Source organism: Zosterops lateralis (genome assembly GCF_965231275.1).
Source record: "Zosterops lateralis genome assembly, contig: HAP1_HAP1_SCAFFOLD_106, whole genome shotgun sequence".
NCBI lineage: Eukaryota > Metazoa > Chordata > Aves > Passeriformes > Zosteropidae > Zosterops > Zosterops lateralis.
Window position 1 is genome coordinate 15,828 of NW_028154572.1, and position 14,103 is coordinate 29,930.

The 14,103-nt window shown below is 44.9% G+C and overlaps 1 protein-coding gene across 2 annotated transcripts; it reads right to left on the reverse strand.

The window, feature by feature from the left end:
- Positions 1-1,487: 1,487 nt before the first annotated feature.
- LOC310923549 (smoothelin-like protein 2) lies at positions 1,488-8,119 on the reverse strand. Of its 2 annotated transcripts, none has more exons than XR_014592618.1 (3): positions 6,537-6,948; positions 2,311-2,401; positions 1,488-1,599 (listed from the first exon to the last, which is right to left on the reverse strand). XR_014592618.1 is itself a non-coding variant. In XM_083885509.1 (3 exons), the coding sequence occupies exon 1, from the start codon at positions 7,640-7,642 to the stop codon at positions 7,205-7,207; it is 438 nt and encodes a 145-aa protein (XP_083741635.1). In that variant the 5' UTR covers positions 7,643-8,119; the 3' UTR covers positions 1,580-1,599; positions 2,311-2,401; positions 7,164-7,204. The 2 variants fall into 2 exon arrangements, 1 of the variants encoding a protein (XP_083741635.1); XM_083885509.1 differs by lacking the exon at positions 6,537-6,948 and adding an exon at positions 7,164-8,119 and having other exon boundaries at positions 1,580-1,599.
- Positions 8,120-14,103: the final 5,984 nt, after the last annotated feature.

Consider the following 14,103-nt stretch of genomic DNA (forward strand, 5'->3'; position numbering starts at 1 on the left):
AGTTACAGAGGTTTCCCAGAGTGTTGCTTTTTTCGAGAAAAGAGCGCTTTACAGCGCTTTCTGGCTGCTAGAGACATGCAGAAAGAGCAAGTGTGGCAGAATGTGTTCCAAAGCAGCTGGAGCTACCACGGGCTCCGGACAGGCTTATTTTCACTTGGAGAACACAGAAAACACACCAAGGTGCTGCTGCAAGCAAAGTTACAGAGGTCCCCCAGAGTGTTGCTTTTCTCGGGCAAAAGAGCGCTTTACAGCGCTTTCTGGCTGCTAGAGACATGCAGAAAGAGCAAGTGTGGCAGAATGTGTTCCAAAGCAGCTGGAGCTACCACGGGCTCCGGACAGGCTTATTTTCACTTGGAGAACACAGAAAACACACCAAGGTGCTGCTGCAAGCAAAGTTACAGAGGTCCCCCAGAGTGTTGCTTTTCTCGGGCAAAAGAGCGCTTTACAGCGCTTTCTGGCTGCTAGAGACATGCAGAAAGAGCAAGTGTGGCAGAATGTGTTCCAAAGCAGCTGGAGCTACTTAAAAATGAAAACTACACGCTCAGGTTTGAACCCCTAAAGGGCATGGAATCACTCTCAATTTTTGTTGCATAAGGGCATGCAGATTGGAACAGTCACCTCCAGTGGCCGATGAATCCATTGTTTTCATTGTAATTCAATTCCAGTCCTTCACTTTATCAGCACAAAAAAAGAGAAAGGAAGTGTTTGCTACATTCTCAGCTTTAGTAAGATAAAAATTAAAAGAATCATCTGCAGATAATCCCTATCTCTTGCTAGCAATCCCATCTGGTATCCTGCTATAATTTCTGACCCATATATAAAGTCCAATTTGTAAGTGTCACAGCCAAGGATGAATGGCTTCAATGTGAAATATTTTTTTTAAAACTCAATTTCAATTGAACTAAGATTCTGCAATCACTGATGTGTTTATATGTGTCAGACTGCTGTCAGTCATTCCTTCCTCCAGATGACTATTGGAACCTCTTAGCCAAATAGCTGCCTAACTTCTCACAGGGCCTCCAGTCTCAAAGCACTAAAAATGTCTACAAAATTCATTAAAAGAGCTGGGCACGTTTAAGAGATTCGGTAACTTACTGAATTCAGTCAGTATGCCGCAGTATCTGCTTCACGCAAAACTCAACTACATTAGGCACAAAAATAGTCTGCGGATGTGACATTACAGCCGAAAGCTCCAGCTAGGACCCACAGTATTCCAAACTGGAGTGTCCCACAATGGGATATTTAGCCATAAAAGCAAGGTTTCATAGTTACCACTAGGTCACAGAACAATATTCACAGCACCAGTTGAAGAAAGGAAGCAGGATGCAGCTTCAGCATGTTATTTTTCTCTCTTACCTGGCTGGTTGGAAGACTTCACTCCCACTGTATTTGTGCTCTTGCCCTGTCCCAGCAGGCAAGAAGATGTATTAGTTGTTCCTGTTGGACGGATGTTCTCTCCTGAAAACTTCTCAGATGTCCTGGTTACTGCAGTAACAGGAAGGTGGGGCATCTGTAAGGTGACTGCAGGGGCATGGGCTTCAGGGGAAGAAGGTTCCGACATCTGAAAACAGGTCAGTTCACGAGTGACTTTTGCCTGACCTGAATAAAAAACGGGAGAGAGGCAGAAAATTTGCTTGCAGATTTGTAACAAAGTTACAAGCCAATGTCCAGGCAACATTTTACAAATCATTGGATTTAATCCCCTGTGAAACATTGTACCATCTATGTAGCAGAAACAACCCTAGTGCAAGTGATCCTAGCAGCTATCAAACTTACTCTACGTGAATCTCAGCAGGAACAATGTCTATAGATCATTAATATACTAGCATTTGCATTCAGTGAGCTTCTCTTCCTCTGCGCAGCCCTCGCTCCCAATCTCCTGCCCCTGTTAAGGAAGCAGCATTTTTGTTCTTTTCATGGTTTTTCGAAACACTGTATGACTCTCTAAACTGGAGATGGTTAAGTCCTTCCTCCGCTGACGGATGATGGAAGTGGAGGGGTGACTTGCAAGATGTTTTGGATGCAAGACTACAATGGCACCCAGCATAGCAGGCCTTATCACTCGTGTCTCAAGTTAATGCAGCAGTAATAGCCTCTAATTTATGAAACATTATAGCACATGCTTTACAGTAAAGCCAAAGTTTTAACATTAAACTCGAAATTATGAAATAAAGTGTCGGCGCCACAGGACAATATCCATCCTGAAACTACAGCAAATTCTAACCCTTCCCAAATGTGAGATTTGCTCTATGACTGACAAGATCGTGTACTTTACAGGCAGTGATGCTTCATTTCATGCCCTGTTCCTACCTGATGATGAAGATCGATGCCCATTTTCAATGATGGAAGAACTAAACACTCTTCTAAACTCAGGTTTCTGGTGGTCATCCAGGTCTACGCTCTGTCAGAACAGACAACAGACACGGCAACTAAATTTCAAACGGCAACAAAAGTGAGAAGAGTATCCAGAAACACCTGCCAAGAACAGATCTTCCTCATGCAAGTGACCTCAAAATAAGAAAGGAACAATTACCTAACCCCAGGAGCCAAGGCTGCATACAAAACATTGGCAATGCATAACTTAAATCAATCTTCACACACTTGTCCTTAACAGACCCCAAGCACCTAGGAGGTGTTATCTTTTATTAGATAAAGGTATCACCATCCACTGTGATGGTGATAAACAGAAGACCTTGTGTAACAGTGGAGAAATTGATTGAGATTGCCTGGAATACTGCTCTGCATTTTTTTTTCTATTTGCTGCAGAAAGAAATTACACTGTGAAAACATATTGTACAAGCATTACAAAGTAATTCCAGTCCTAGCACATTACATATTATATTATAATCTGTAACTTCTGTAAGGATAACTTTTTTTTCCTGGGAAAAGCATAAATTTTCCTCATAATGTCTGTCAATATAATTCCAGAAAAATCAGCCAGGAATTTTTTCATGGGTTTAGTGGGAAGTTGCCGTTTTGTTTTTTGGGTTTTGTTTGAGTTTTTTGGCTGGCTGGGCTGGGGGTTTTTGGGGGGTTGAAGCGGAACATTAAACCACGAGAAACTGCGCAATTTTTGGCTGCATAACTAAAGGAAGAAGAAAACTGCTTCACGGATGCATGATTACTGCAGTTAAGTTTCCAAGAAGCAGGAGCTACAATTAGTAGTGAGAAATTCTCCAACACGCAGTTCACAAAAAGTCTCATTGATTGTGTAGTTGCATCAACATGTTTTAAATTCTGGAAAAAACCCAACTATTTTGAAACTTTTGTATTTATCAAGAAAATGGTACTATGTGAGAATACATTCAGTTATCACTAGCTGCCAGGATTGAGAGAATTACAACAAATACTAGTTATAGAAACCATGCAGAGTCAGGACTTCGGAGCTTTTATTGCTGCATTTAGCGCAATTGAGATCCCAGTCAACAATTATTGCCCATATTCACAACTGAAATGTAAAGCATAGCTAATGCAGCTCCCTAGAATCTACCCATGGTATACAGTTAGAACCGTTTAGCCATTCATGTCAGCCATTATGACCTGAATGTGAAGAATGCCTGTGCAGGCTGTAAACATCAATCTACTTTTATAAGCTGGGGAGGTGTGGGTGAGTAAAATCGTCAAACGACATAGTCATTGCAAAGGTCACGCAGCATTCTACACACTGCACTGGCTTTCTAATGCAATGACAAGTCCTGCATTACCTTATTTCATGCAAACCCGACCGCTATGGTTTGGCTAACGGTGCCAAAAGATAAACTGATACCAGGCTGGAGGATGGGGAAGAAGGCCCACGTGCTGACAGAACAGTGGGATCAGATTCTGATGTGCATTTAGTGGTGTCAGGCTGAAGTACTTTCAAAATCCACTTTGGAAATGCCAAGATTCTGACAAACCCATGTGTTTAGCAACACTTCTATCAGGGGTGGTCACATAGATTATAAATAGCAGAGTGATAACTACATATATCTGTACTTCATAATAAAAAGCACTCATTTGTACAACTCATGTGACAACAACACGAAGAACTGGTCAAGTTGAAGAAAAGAAAGTGAACACTAATATTTCAGATGCCTTATCCAAGCCTGCTTGCAGAACTAATCTCTGTGTAGCTCAGATCTCCACGTAATGGATGATAAGACTTTCCATAGTTGTAGGGCTGCTGGAATTCCTTCTTTGCTGCAAAGAAGTATAAACTTTGGAGATCCATAACCGGAAGCTGCAATTATTGCAAGCCAGTGGCAAAAACTCAACACGTTCAGAAAAAGTAAGCGCCAGATCACAAGATTAGAAACAAAAGAAATATCACTTATTTCCTCGCTGAACCTCTAAGGTGCATGTCTGTTATGTCTTCAAGATTTTGTCCACAACAAGGTCAATTTCTAGAAGGATGACAGACACAAATGATACTACTCTCTCAAATGAGAGATTTCAGTCATTCAGTGTCTTTCATAAAACCACCAGCTACCACAAGGGTCACAATAAAAGTCATCGGCTCTAGAAATGCTGTTTATCTAGGAGAAGTACATCCACAGAAAGGTTTGGGTCAGAAGGGATAGTAAAGATCACCCTGTTTCAACCCCTTGCCACGCACAGGGATTCCACGCATCAGATTGGGTTGCTCGGGAGCCCATTCTGGCCTCAAACACTGACAGGGATGGGTCATCCACAACTTCCCTGGGCAACCTGTGCTTCACCACCCTCTGAATGAACAGTTTCTTCCTAACAACCAATCTAACCCACCCTCTTTCAGTTTAAAACCATTGCCCCTCGTCCTGTTGCTATCTGCCTGTACAAAAACAAGTCCCTCACCCCCCTTTTTGTAAGCCCCCTAAAGTACTCAAAGGTCGCAATGAAGTCTCCCTGAAGCCTTCTCTTCTCCAGGCTGAACAACTCCAGCTCTCTAAGCTTATCTTTGCTGGAAATACGTAGGTCATTATGTACACCTGAGTCACGTCTTATGCAGTTACTCACAGGCTGACTAACTGCTGGGTGCCATTGGGTCACCAGGGAGCCAATGGGAAATACTCGTTTAGACCTTCATAGGTGGTCATAGCCAGCTATCTCTCTCTCTCTGCAGCTTTGACCACTGCAGGCAGACTCTCTGCAGCCGTCTGTCCAACAGACAGAAACTTCTCTGACGGTTTTAAAACAGAACACCCTTAAAGTACTTTTAGTCCTCCCTCTTAACAAAGGCATCACACTCAATCACAAAAACTACGGAAATATCATAACTTGCAAAGCTCCTGCCAAAATGTAAAATCAGATCAAGAACAACAAAAAAGATATCAAAACTCTTCTTTTGTAAGTGCTCAGTAGCTCAGGTATGGCTCCACGATCCAGATTTTCAAAACTAACTCTTCAAATATCTCCTATTTTCCACCTTTGTGGAAGCAGCTCTCAAGATTCTGGTCTAGTTAAGAGAGCTGAATTGAAGGCTGGTATCAAACCAACAGGAAGACTCACCTCCAAATCAGAACAGCTAATGGCCATTTAAAATTTCACCTAAACCAGCTTTTAGACCACTGTATAACAGCTTTCGAGGACATCATAGCAGAAACTACCCAGATTAAAATTAAATGGAGATTTGTGTCCTTACTTCTGAACTATGCTTGGAACTCCCTGGATTCATTTTTTCCCCCCCAGTTAAATTACCATGAAAAAATCTAGCAATATTAGAAAATAATGCTTCAGATACCAAAGATGCTCAGAATCTCCAGTATCTAATTAATGCTGCATCAACCACACAGTAAAAAGGAATTCAACTGATAAATCTTTTCGGGAGCAAAAGAGCTCGTCTTGGTTTGCTGCTATTTCCAGGTCAGTATTATTTGCTTCTCATATCTCACACTTACGTAGAAGTATTTACTAAGATAAAAGTATCATCAGTTTTACCATAGATATTCGTGTTTCTGAAAACATACACAGTGCCATTTATGTTATTCCATTTGAAATGTTTTGGTCATATAACCAGAAACTGGAATCAACTGAAGGAACAGTGTTCATTACAGAGAACGCAGGTGACTGGCACAGCAACCAAAGCTCGCTCTTTTGCCATTTGTGTGCAGCCACATCAGAACCTGACCCACAAATTCATGTTTTCACCGCACAAATTTGGTGTGTATAGCTGTAGCGGCACCTCCCATAGTTCTCAGTACTGAAATTCCCTTTTGGTCAGCTCTGCTAACTTGGGAACTTCTCCAACCTAAATTGTTGGGAGGGCACTGAATAACGATCAGCACCTAATTGATCTTCCCTGAACCCTCAAAGCAAAGCAGGAGGGTACTCACACAAACAAAAGCTCATACTGAGCTTTAACATGGACACGGATACCTAAAGCTGGACATTACCGTAACATTGACGCGAGATTCTCCATACTGGGAAGTATACTAGACCGTGAAATGGAACGGGGAACAACAATCCCTTGTCCCTTCCGTATCACCCAGCTTACACCTATTCCTTGCAATATAAGCAAGCGTGGATAGCTCCGCAGAACAGAAAGGAAGCAGTCTATAAATTGTATGGATGGTGTTTACCTTTTTCACATGGGGGGAAAAGTGGCAGTTTCTACAATGTATCAAACGGCAGCTTTACCTTTTACCCAGAGGTAGGAAGCCCAATGTCCGCATTCACGGGTCAGTAGGAATGAAGAGGGCAGGAATGCAATACAGACTCTCTGCTCATTCCCAATTCTAGTGAATTTAATTTCCAAGCTTTTACTTTTTAACTCCAAGTCTGCATAGACCGCAGACCAGTTTTTTAAGCTTCAACAGTCTTAAACCCCCCTCAAGACATGCTTAACCAAGAGGACCTAAACAAGCTGTCTAAACAAGCTGTCATCTGTGAAAGCCAAGTCTCTGGTACCCCGGTTTTATGTGCCCAAATCACAGCGTACTGTCCGGTAGTACTCTCCTGGCATCAAGGTTTGCACAGGAACTCTCAACTCTTCTCGCAGAGACAGACACTGAAAAAGGATTACATAAAACATCTCAGTACCAGATGAGCTTTCCACTAAGTGGTGTTTCTATGCGCCACACGTTACAACGTTCTGTTACACTGCAGGAAGTTTTATCACTGGGAGGAATGACTGACTACGTCTGTGCGAGTTTAGCTACCACTGACCCCGCGTCGCAGAAGAGGAACTCCGTGTCCTTAAACGTTACCCCGTGCCAACGCAGTCTGGCAACAGTCGTGAAGTATCCTCTTATGCATGCCCTTGGCCCTCCCTCCTGCCGTCTCCCAGGCCGCTTACTTGGCTCTGGCCAGCGACCGCTAGCTTGGCACGACTGGAGAATGTGTCGTCGGCCGAACCTTGCTCCGGCGAGCCGGGCCCCACGGCCGCCTCGTTCACCCAGTCCTGCGGCAGCCCCGCCGACCGGCCCAGGGCCTCCACCTGCCGAGACAGGCGCTCCAGCTGTACCCGCAGGCGCAGGTTCTCCTGCTGCAGCTCAGAGACAGCGTGTGCCAGGGGGCTGGCGAGGCGCAGCACCTCCTCCACCTGCCGGCCTACCCCCTGCTTGAACAGCTGGATGTCCACATGGATGTCCCGGACGGCGCCCCGCAGCATGTCCTCATAGCGTCCCAGGCCGTCACAGACGGTCTGAGCCTCCCGGCTGTTCAGATCCTCGATCTCGCCGGCCATGGTGTCCACGGGCCGCAGGCTACGCGGGCAAGGACGGAGGGGCTCGGGAGCGGCCAGCGGCGGAAGCCTGATCGTCTCCCCGCTCGCCGCCGCCTGTCCTTCTCTTCGAGAGCTCCCTGTGCCTCCTGGCGGCCCTGACCCGGCCCCCGGCGCCGCCGGGCACGGCCCGCTCTCCTGGGGCGCAGGAGGCACAGAAGCGGCGCGAGTGGCGCGGCTGCAAGGTCCGCCCCGCTCCGCGTTCACTCCTTCAGAGGGGGAGATGGAATTTGGGGAGGCAATGGTGGAACAAGCCGGGAGAAGGGGCGGGGCCACGGGCTCATTCACAGCTGCCCAGGGACTTTAGGGCCCGAGAGGGCCGGGCGCTGCGGGCTGCGGTGTGGGGCCGCGGGAGCGAGACGGCACGAAGCGGGCGCCAGCGCCGGGCTGGGTGAAGGAAGAAGTGGGAGATGTGGGTTGGAAAGGAATAGGAGAGAGACAGAACGAGGGGAGGAGCGGTTAGTACCAGAGCCTTCCCAAGTTGCTTGGTCGATGACCATGTGAAAGTATGCACAGGCTGTCTCTTTCGCGGGAACTCGGGGGCAAAAGTAAAAGAGAAAGGTCTTTGAGGGCATAGAGACAGAAATGCACGCACATACACCCTTAGACAAACCGCCAAGTTGCTGCCCATGAAAGCGCAGAAACTCATAACCGGCATGTTCACACTTAAACGTTTCCCATACTAGGCTGCAATTCGATGGGCATTAGTATTGAGCTGCCAAGTCGTCTGGCAGATCCAATCTGTGTGCATGCGGGAAGAGACACATTTCTGCCAAACTAGCCAGAGCCACGATGCAGAATGCTTTCAAGCATATTCTTTACTGCAGCACAAGACAAAAAAAAAGCCTCACAGAAAAAAGGAATCTGAGAAATACTTTAAAGACATTTGTGTCATCAAGTAGCCTATATCTGTCAGCCCTCTATGTCAAATAGCTACAACTTCTTTGGTAAAATTAAACAGTTGGCAATAGTAGTTCTCTTGCAGCAGCAAGTAGCTAAGCCTATAAACCTGGAATATGCAGGGAAAGTTGTAGTTCTGCCCTAGTCAGTATGGGTAAAACCCTAAAGCAATAATAACATAATTCAATTACCATTAGCTCACAGGCAATTTCTTAGCATATACAACCTTATCTAAAAATACATATATGTGTGTGTGTTTATTGATCTTGGCAGCTCATAGTCCTAATAGTGTAATTCTTTGGAAAATACTCTTCCTGGATGGTAAATATTTCCATTTTTACAATATTTTCAATTACTAAAGAAAACTTACACTTCATCACAGAATAACTATCTAGTAGAAAATTCAGCTTTCTGATAAAAGGTGTTTTGAAAAAAAGTTTCCAACCTATTCTCAGTTAGGTCTAGCAGAGCCAAGCAAATCAAATTTTGTTGCTTCTTATAGCTGACAGGCAACTTTTCTGTGTCTTTTTACTCATAGCAGGAATTATCGTAACATTGAGATCACGGTGGCAGAAGGCAACAGAGTGTGCACAAGGCACGTGTCCGCAGATGTACGTGCAATCGCATACATCCAAAGGCAGCAATAGGAGAAGCCATTCCCTGATTTGTGCAAGGTATTCAGCTCCTTTGGCCCTGCTCGCTCACCACAAGAAGGACTAACGATCTCCGTTATACCTAAGGATGCCAAGCCCTGTAAAGGGTAACATTTAAGAGACAACAGCCGCTGCCATGGCTGCAAACTTTGTTTTCTCAATACTGATCTCGGGTATCTGAGACCTGGTCATCCTCTCCTTAGCAATCACTATCCGATCGTGTGTCTGACAGCGTTCCACAGGCTGTTCCAATTCTTTCCAGATCAGAGTTCTAGCTTTTCATGGCATAAAGCAACCCGATACTCTGGGATAGCTCCAGCTTACACAAAACTGCCAGCCAAGGGGAAGGCCTCAGCAGTAGGACTTTTTTTGTCAGCACCTGTCTCAAAGCTCTCTACTGCAGAAGAAGTGGAAAAAAAATCTACAGTCACTTCACCCAGACCAGTTCCTTATTCACACCTCCTCCTTAGCACTTGCTTCACCAAGCACAGCATCTTACAATGTGGTTTATTATTTTGCACAGCACTCAGCTTACCCCATCTGGAAAGAGGTGATACCACTTGAAATTCTGAGACCGGGGCAGAGGGGGGCAAAAAGGAGAAGCAACTGCAAAACTTATGGGGATCTGGTGCGCTGTGAGAGTGATTCACAGGCTAAGTATCTCTCGAGCAAATCTATTATTAGGAGGATCAAAACCTACTATTGTATTAATTCACTTTTGGGTTTTGCATTTGAAAGGAGTAGGATTGCCCAACACTATGCTATGGGAAGGCAACAGCACCCCGGCATTGTCCAGCTGGGATATTGCTGCATGTTTTCATGGCTGGGTTGTTTACCCTGTGGAGTTGCCAAAAGACGTACAAAACTCCCGCCAAAGCGTCCCCACACCAGCTAACTACAGTTCTCATTCTAAGAAACAACATTACCAAGCATCTGGAGACATTCGGGAATGCCAAAAGACCAGTAGCAGGACGTTTTTCTCATTCCTCCAGTGTAATCTTCTGCTAGGTACCCCACTATTTCACTTTGCATTGTGTTACAGAGTTCATCAGGGCTATTTGACATTTATCGGGCCAGGGCTAGGTGATGGCTTTCCTGTCATGATAATGATCGTTGATGATCTCCTCAAGCACCCTTCCTAAATACTCCAACACATTCCTGTGTACCACGTAAAACTCCCACAGCTTGATAGAGGCCTGACCGGTATGTCTGTCTTTTCCTGACTGGGATTCACTTTTTCCTGAATGGTCTGTTTTTCCAACTTGTTATTCTTCCCACTTGCTACAATCTGTCCCACTCTCTTGTTCTATAGCAAACTAATTCCATTATGCCTCCTTTTAGGAGGGAGATCCCAAGCGTTAAAACATGTTTACAGTCTGTCACAAACCCATATAAAATTGATACTGTGCCAAACAGAGAGCAGCCAGCTTCCTTCCTTCAACAGGAGACCTGTAGCCCTTGGCTTCTGCTGTGGCATTTTGGCCCACGTAACACAGGTAACGTTCATCGTATGGCTGACCGGACATAGCAATTGACAATACAGTCAGACATTTGCCAAGGGCAGCCACGTAATGATCCCGGTACAGCTTCTAAAGGGTTGGGAAAAACTTCTACTGCAGATAGAACCCTGACCTTGCATTAAGCTTAACAGAAGGAATGATCTGAAGCTCCTAATTGAGGTAAATATGCACATGCTGGTAATTTAAAAGTTAACAGGGCAAATTTCAATCTCAGCTATAATATTATTATTAATGTGAAATTATTCTTTCAATTCATGCAGTTACTTGATATTTACTGTTATCGCCCTAAAATCAGAATGCAGGCCTTGGTCTTAATTTTGAAGAGTGCCCGTACCAAGTACCGGATTTTTTTTCCTCCCTTGTGTGCCAGAAAATAAACAACAAAGGAAGGTGATCTATATGTAGGCTTACAAGAACATTCACAAAAAGAGGCAGAGGAAAACACTTGTGTTTTGCTTCATCAAAAATATTTTATCCCAACTGTTATTCATTATCAGAGCAATGAACACAGATGTGGAGAGCAGCAGTGGGCTCAACGGTTTGGCTTCAACTCTTTTAATATAGAGCCAAGCTCATAATCAATTTCTTTGATGCATATACTTCTTATTGCAAGCGGAAGGGGCATCACTAAGTTCCTTAAGAAAGCAAAGACTTTTTTCCTGTCTTTATAGACAGGACAGAAACAGAGGCATTTCCTGAGTGCTGTAACTCACTAGTCTACAGCACCAAGTGGTTAAACTGCTGAGTAAGAACTCCGCTTCGTACAGTTCTCATCTGGCTTTCTAGCGCCAGGCCTAAGCTTTGCCTCTCCGCTGCTTCCCTGAGTGTCCCGACAGCCGAGGCAGTGCACCTAGCCAACTGCATCTCTCAGCACCTTAAGCTATGTCCGTAAGCAAAGAAATATTTAGGACTTCCCTGACAGATTGAAGCCAATACAACTTCCTCATACTTCAACCCTAAAATGAGAGAAAATATGGGGACCTTTCATAAGCTTCTGGTTCAAAACTTTCCCATGAACATCAGCATCAAATCCCTCCAGAATCCTCCTGCCACCATTCCTCACAACAGGTTTAGAAAGGTGGCATTTCCTTCCATAATTTGCACAATTACGGCAGTTCCTTTACCCGTATATCCTGTACTGCTTGGTACAGGTTGGAAGCTTTGCTGCAAAATAACTTTGCAAGTAATAATCAGAAGCATTGAGATGCACGGCAGAACAGGAGGCATTTGACAAGTGTTATCCTGAAACCTGTGGAATATACAAAGCCTAGGTTCTCACCCTACTGTATTCCTAATGAGCTTCTTTATGGCATAGACCAGCACTGGTCTGCCCACACCAACAGTGGGCAGTTTGTGTCATGGGTAACAGCGGTATGCCTCTTTCTACATGGGAGCTTGCTTTCCCGTTGTGTTATTCCCATTGACAAATCAGAAGCTGTGTCAATGGGAATAACCGGTAGTATTTAGTACCGGTAGTCTGGACCTGAAGCATACCTTTCTTTAGAGTATATGCAAAGTAAACTAGGCCCTCATTTGAGAGATCATTGAAGATTTGCTAACATTCAGAAAGCTCACAGGCAGTTAGAGCCTGGCTCACACGGCCAAGGAACACGCAACTTTGTTCCGATTTGTTCCGAAGGTTTTTAGCAGTCAACAGAAATAGCGCTCGGTAAAGGTCAGCAACTCATCTTTCTAGACCTAATAACAATAACGGGCCCAGCAAGGTTGTTCTGTGATGACACCCGTGGTGATTTATGACCTACAAGGGGCTGTCTTACACCAGGGGCACACAAAATGCGGTAATGCTGGTTGCAGCTTGGAGGGGTTAACAAAACCTGCGGCCGAGGGTAGCAAAGGCTTTTCTGCCTTCGCTAGCTAATGTTTCCGTGTGGCTTTTAATAGGTTCCTTCTCTCACAGAGAACTGAGAGCCATTGAAGCCAACGAGTTTAGCGAGAAAGTTGTGAAAAGACCAGGAAGCTCAGCTTTTGATTATGACTTGCAAGTACACTTTTATGGCCTACAGGCAGTTCTTTTTTCATGTGTATTTTGTTGGCAGAAAGGAGAGAAGATGACAAAACTGGTAACTTGTGGACTGAATACCTTGGTTGGGGGAAATACAGGGCAGAGTCGCATGCTGGAAGGACTGCCTTCTAATTTTGTGCCACAGATGGACAGATGGAAAATTACTCCTGACAGCTGAATGCAATGTGCATTCATTACATGCAGCTTCCCCTAGCAAGCATGACACTGTAGCATCAGGAGCAAAGACTGAGCTGAAGAATTACCTGCTATCAATCAAATTACAAAAGGGTGAGGGGCAAGAAAAAAGACAAAAAAAACCCTAACCAAACTCTCCTCTCGTCTGTGCCAGGCAGGCCCATTAATGGGACTAGAATCTATGAGAGGCTGAAATAAAGTGAGCAAACTCATCCTCTGCACTTCATCAGCACAGCTGAAGAACTGATATGCAAAGAAACAGAACTAAAGGAAGAACAGGAGCACTGACGGCCAGGATGATAAAAGGATAAACTTGCCAGCTGTCACCAGCTGTCTTCCTACAACCCAAGTAGCTGTCAGTGAATCCTCTCTGGACATAGCACATGCTCCACAGATAGCCTTGTCAGTCACGGTGTGCTTCTAAGGGTAAGCTTAGTCTCTGACCATGTAACAAATCTTTTAAGAAAGGCAGTAACTGGCTCCAAATGAAAATTCCCTCCAGAGTGGAGACTGTAACTAAATGTGCAATGCAGAAAAGCCACTGTGTGAAGGACCCTTTGCTCACATGACAAACTCAAGGAGGCCTCTCTTGTAGAAATCTGGCAGTCAAGATAGATACACTAAAGATACGCTGAAAAGGCTCTTGGAAAAACTGGATTTAATGGCCCCATCAAGACTGTCCAGTACCAAAATAGGCCACTGACAGCTTTGGCTCAAGACTCTTGTTCAGACCTCAGTGCTTCTATAAGTCACAAGCCATTTGAACCTCTGCAGAAAGCTTGTTCCCCTCTCCTGTGGAACCACACTTCAGGTAGCACTTCCTCTGCCCACTCCTGAGGCTATCTAGCCTGCCTGAAAAGAGTAATGGCTGATCCCAGAATTACAGAAGGCAGAGACTGGAAAGGACCCTTTTTCTTCCAACCAGAAAGTCCAAAGCCATCAAAGAACCATTAAGTGAACACCTGAGCAATTACCTGAGCAGCACCTGGAGATGAGAGACCAGGCACTCCTGACTTCCAAGAGCTCCCAGAGCTGCCTTGCTACTCACCTTTAGCCTTGGACAGCAAGACAATCCTAGAGACAGAAATCCAGGTTCCTGCTGCTTCTGGAACGAGGCACCAAACAACTCCTGGC

Bases quoted from the DNA above. Each gene is read 5' to 3' on its own strand.
- LOC310923549 (XM_083885509.1), bottom strand. From the start codon at position 7,642: ATGGCCGGCGAGATCGAGGATCTGAACAGCCGGGAGGCTCAGACCGTC.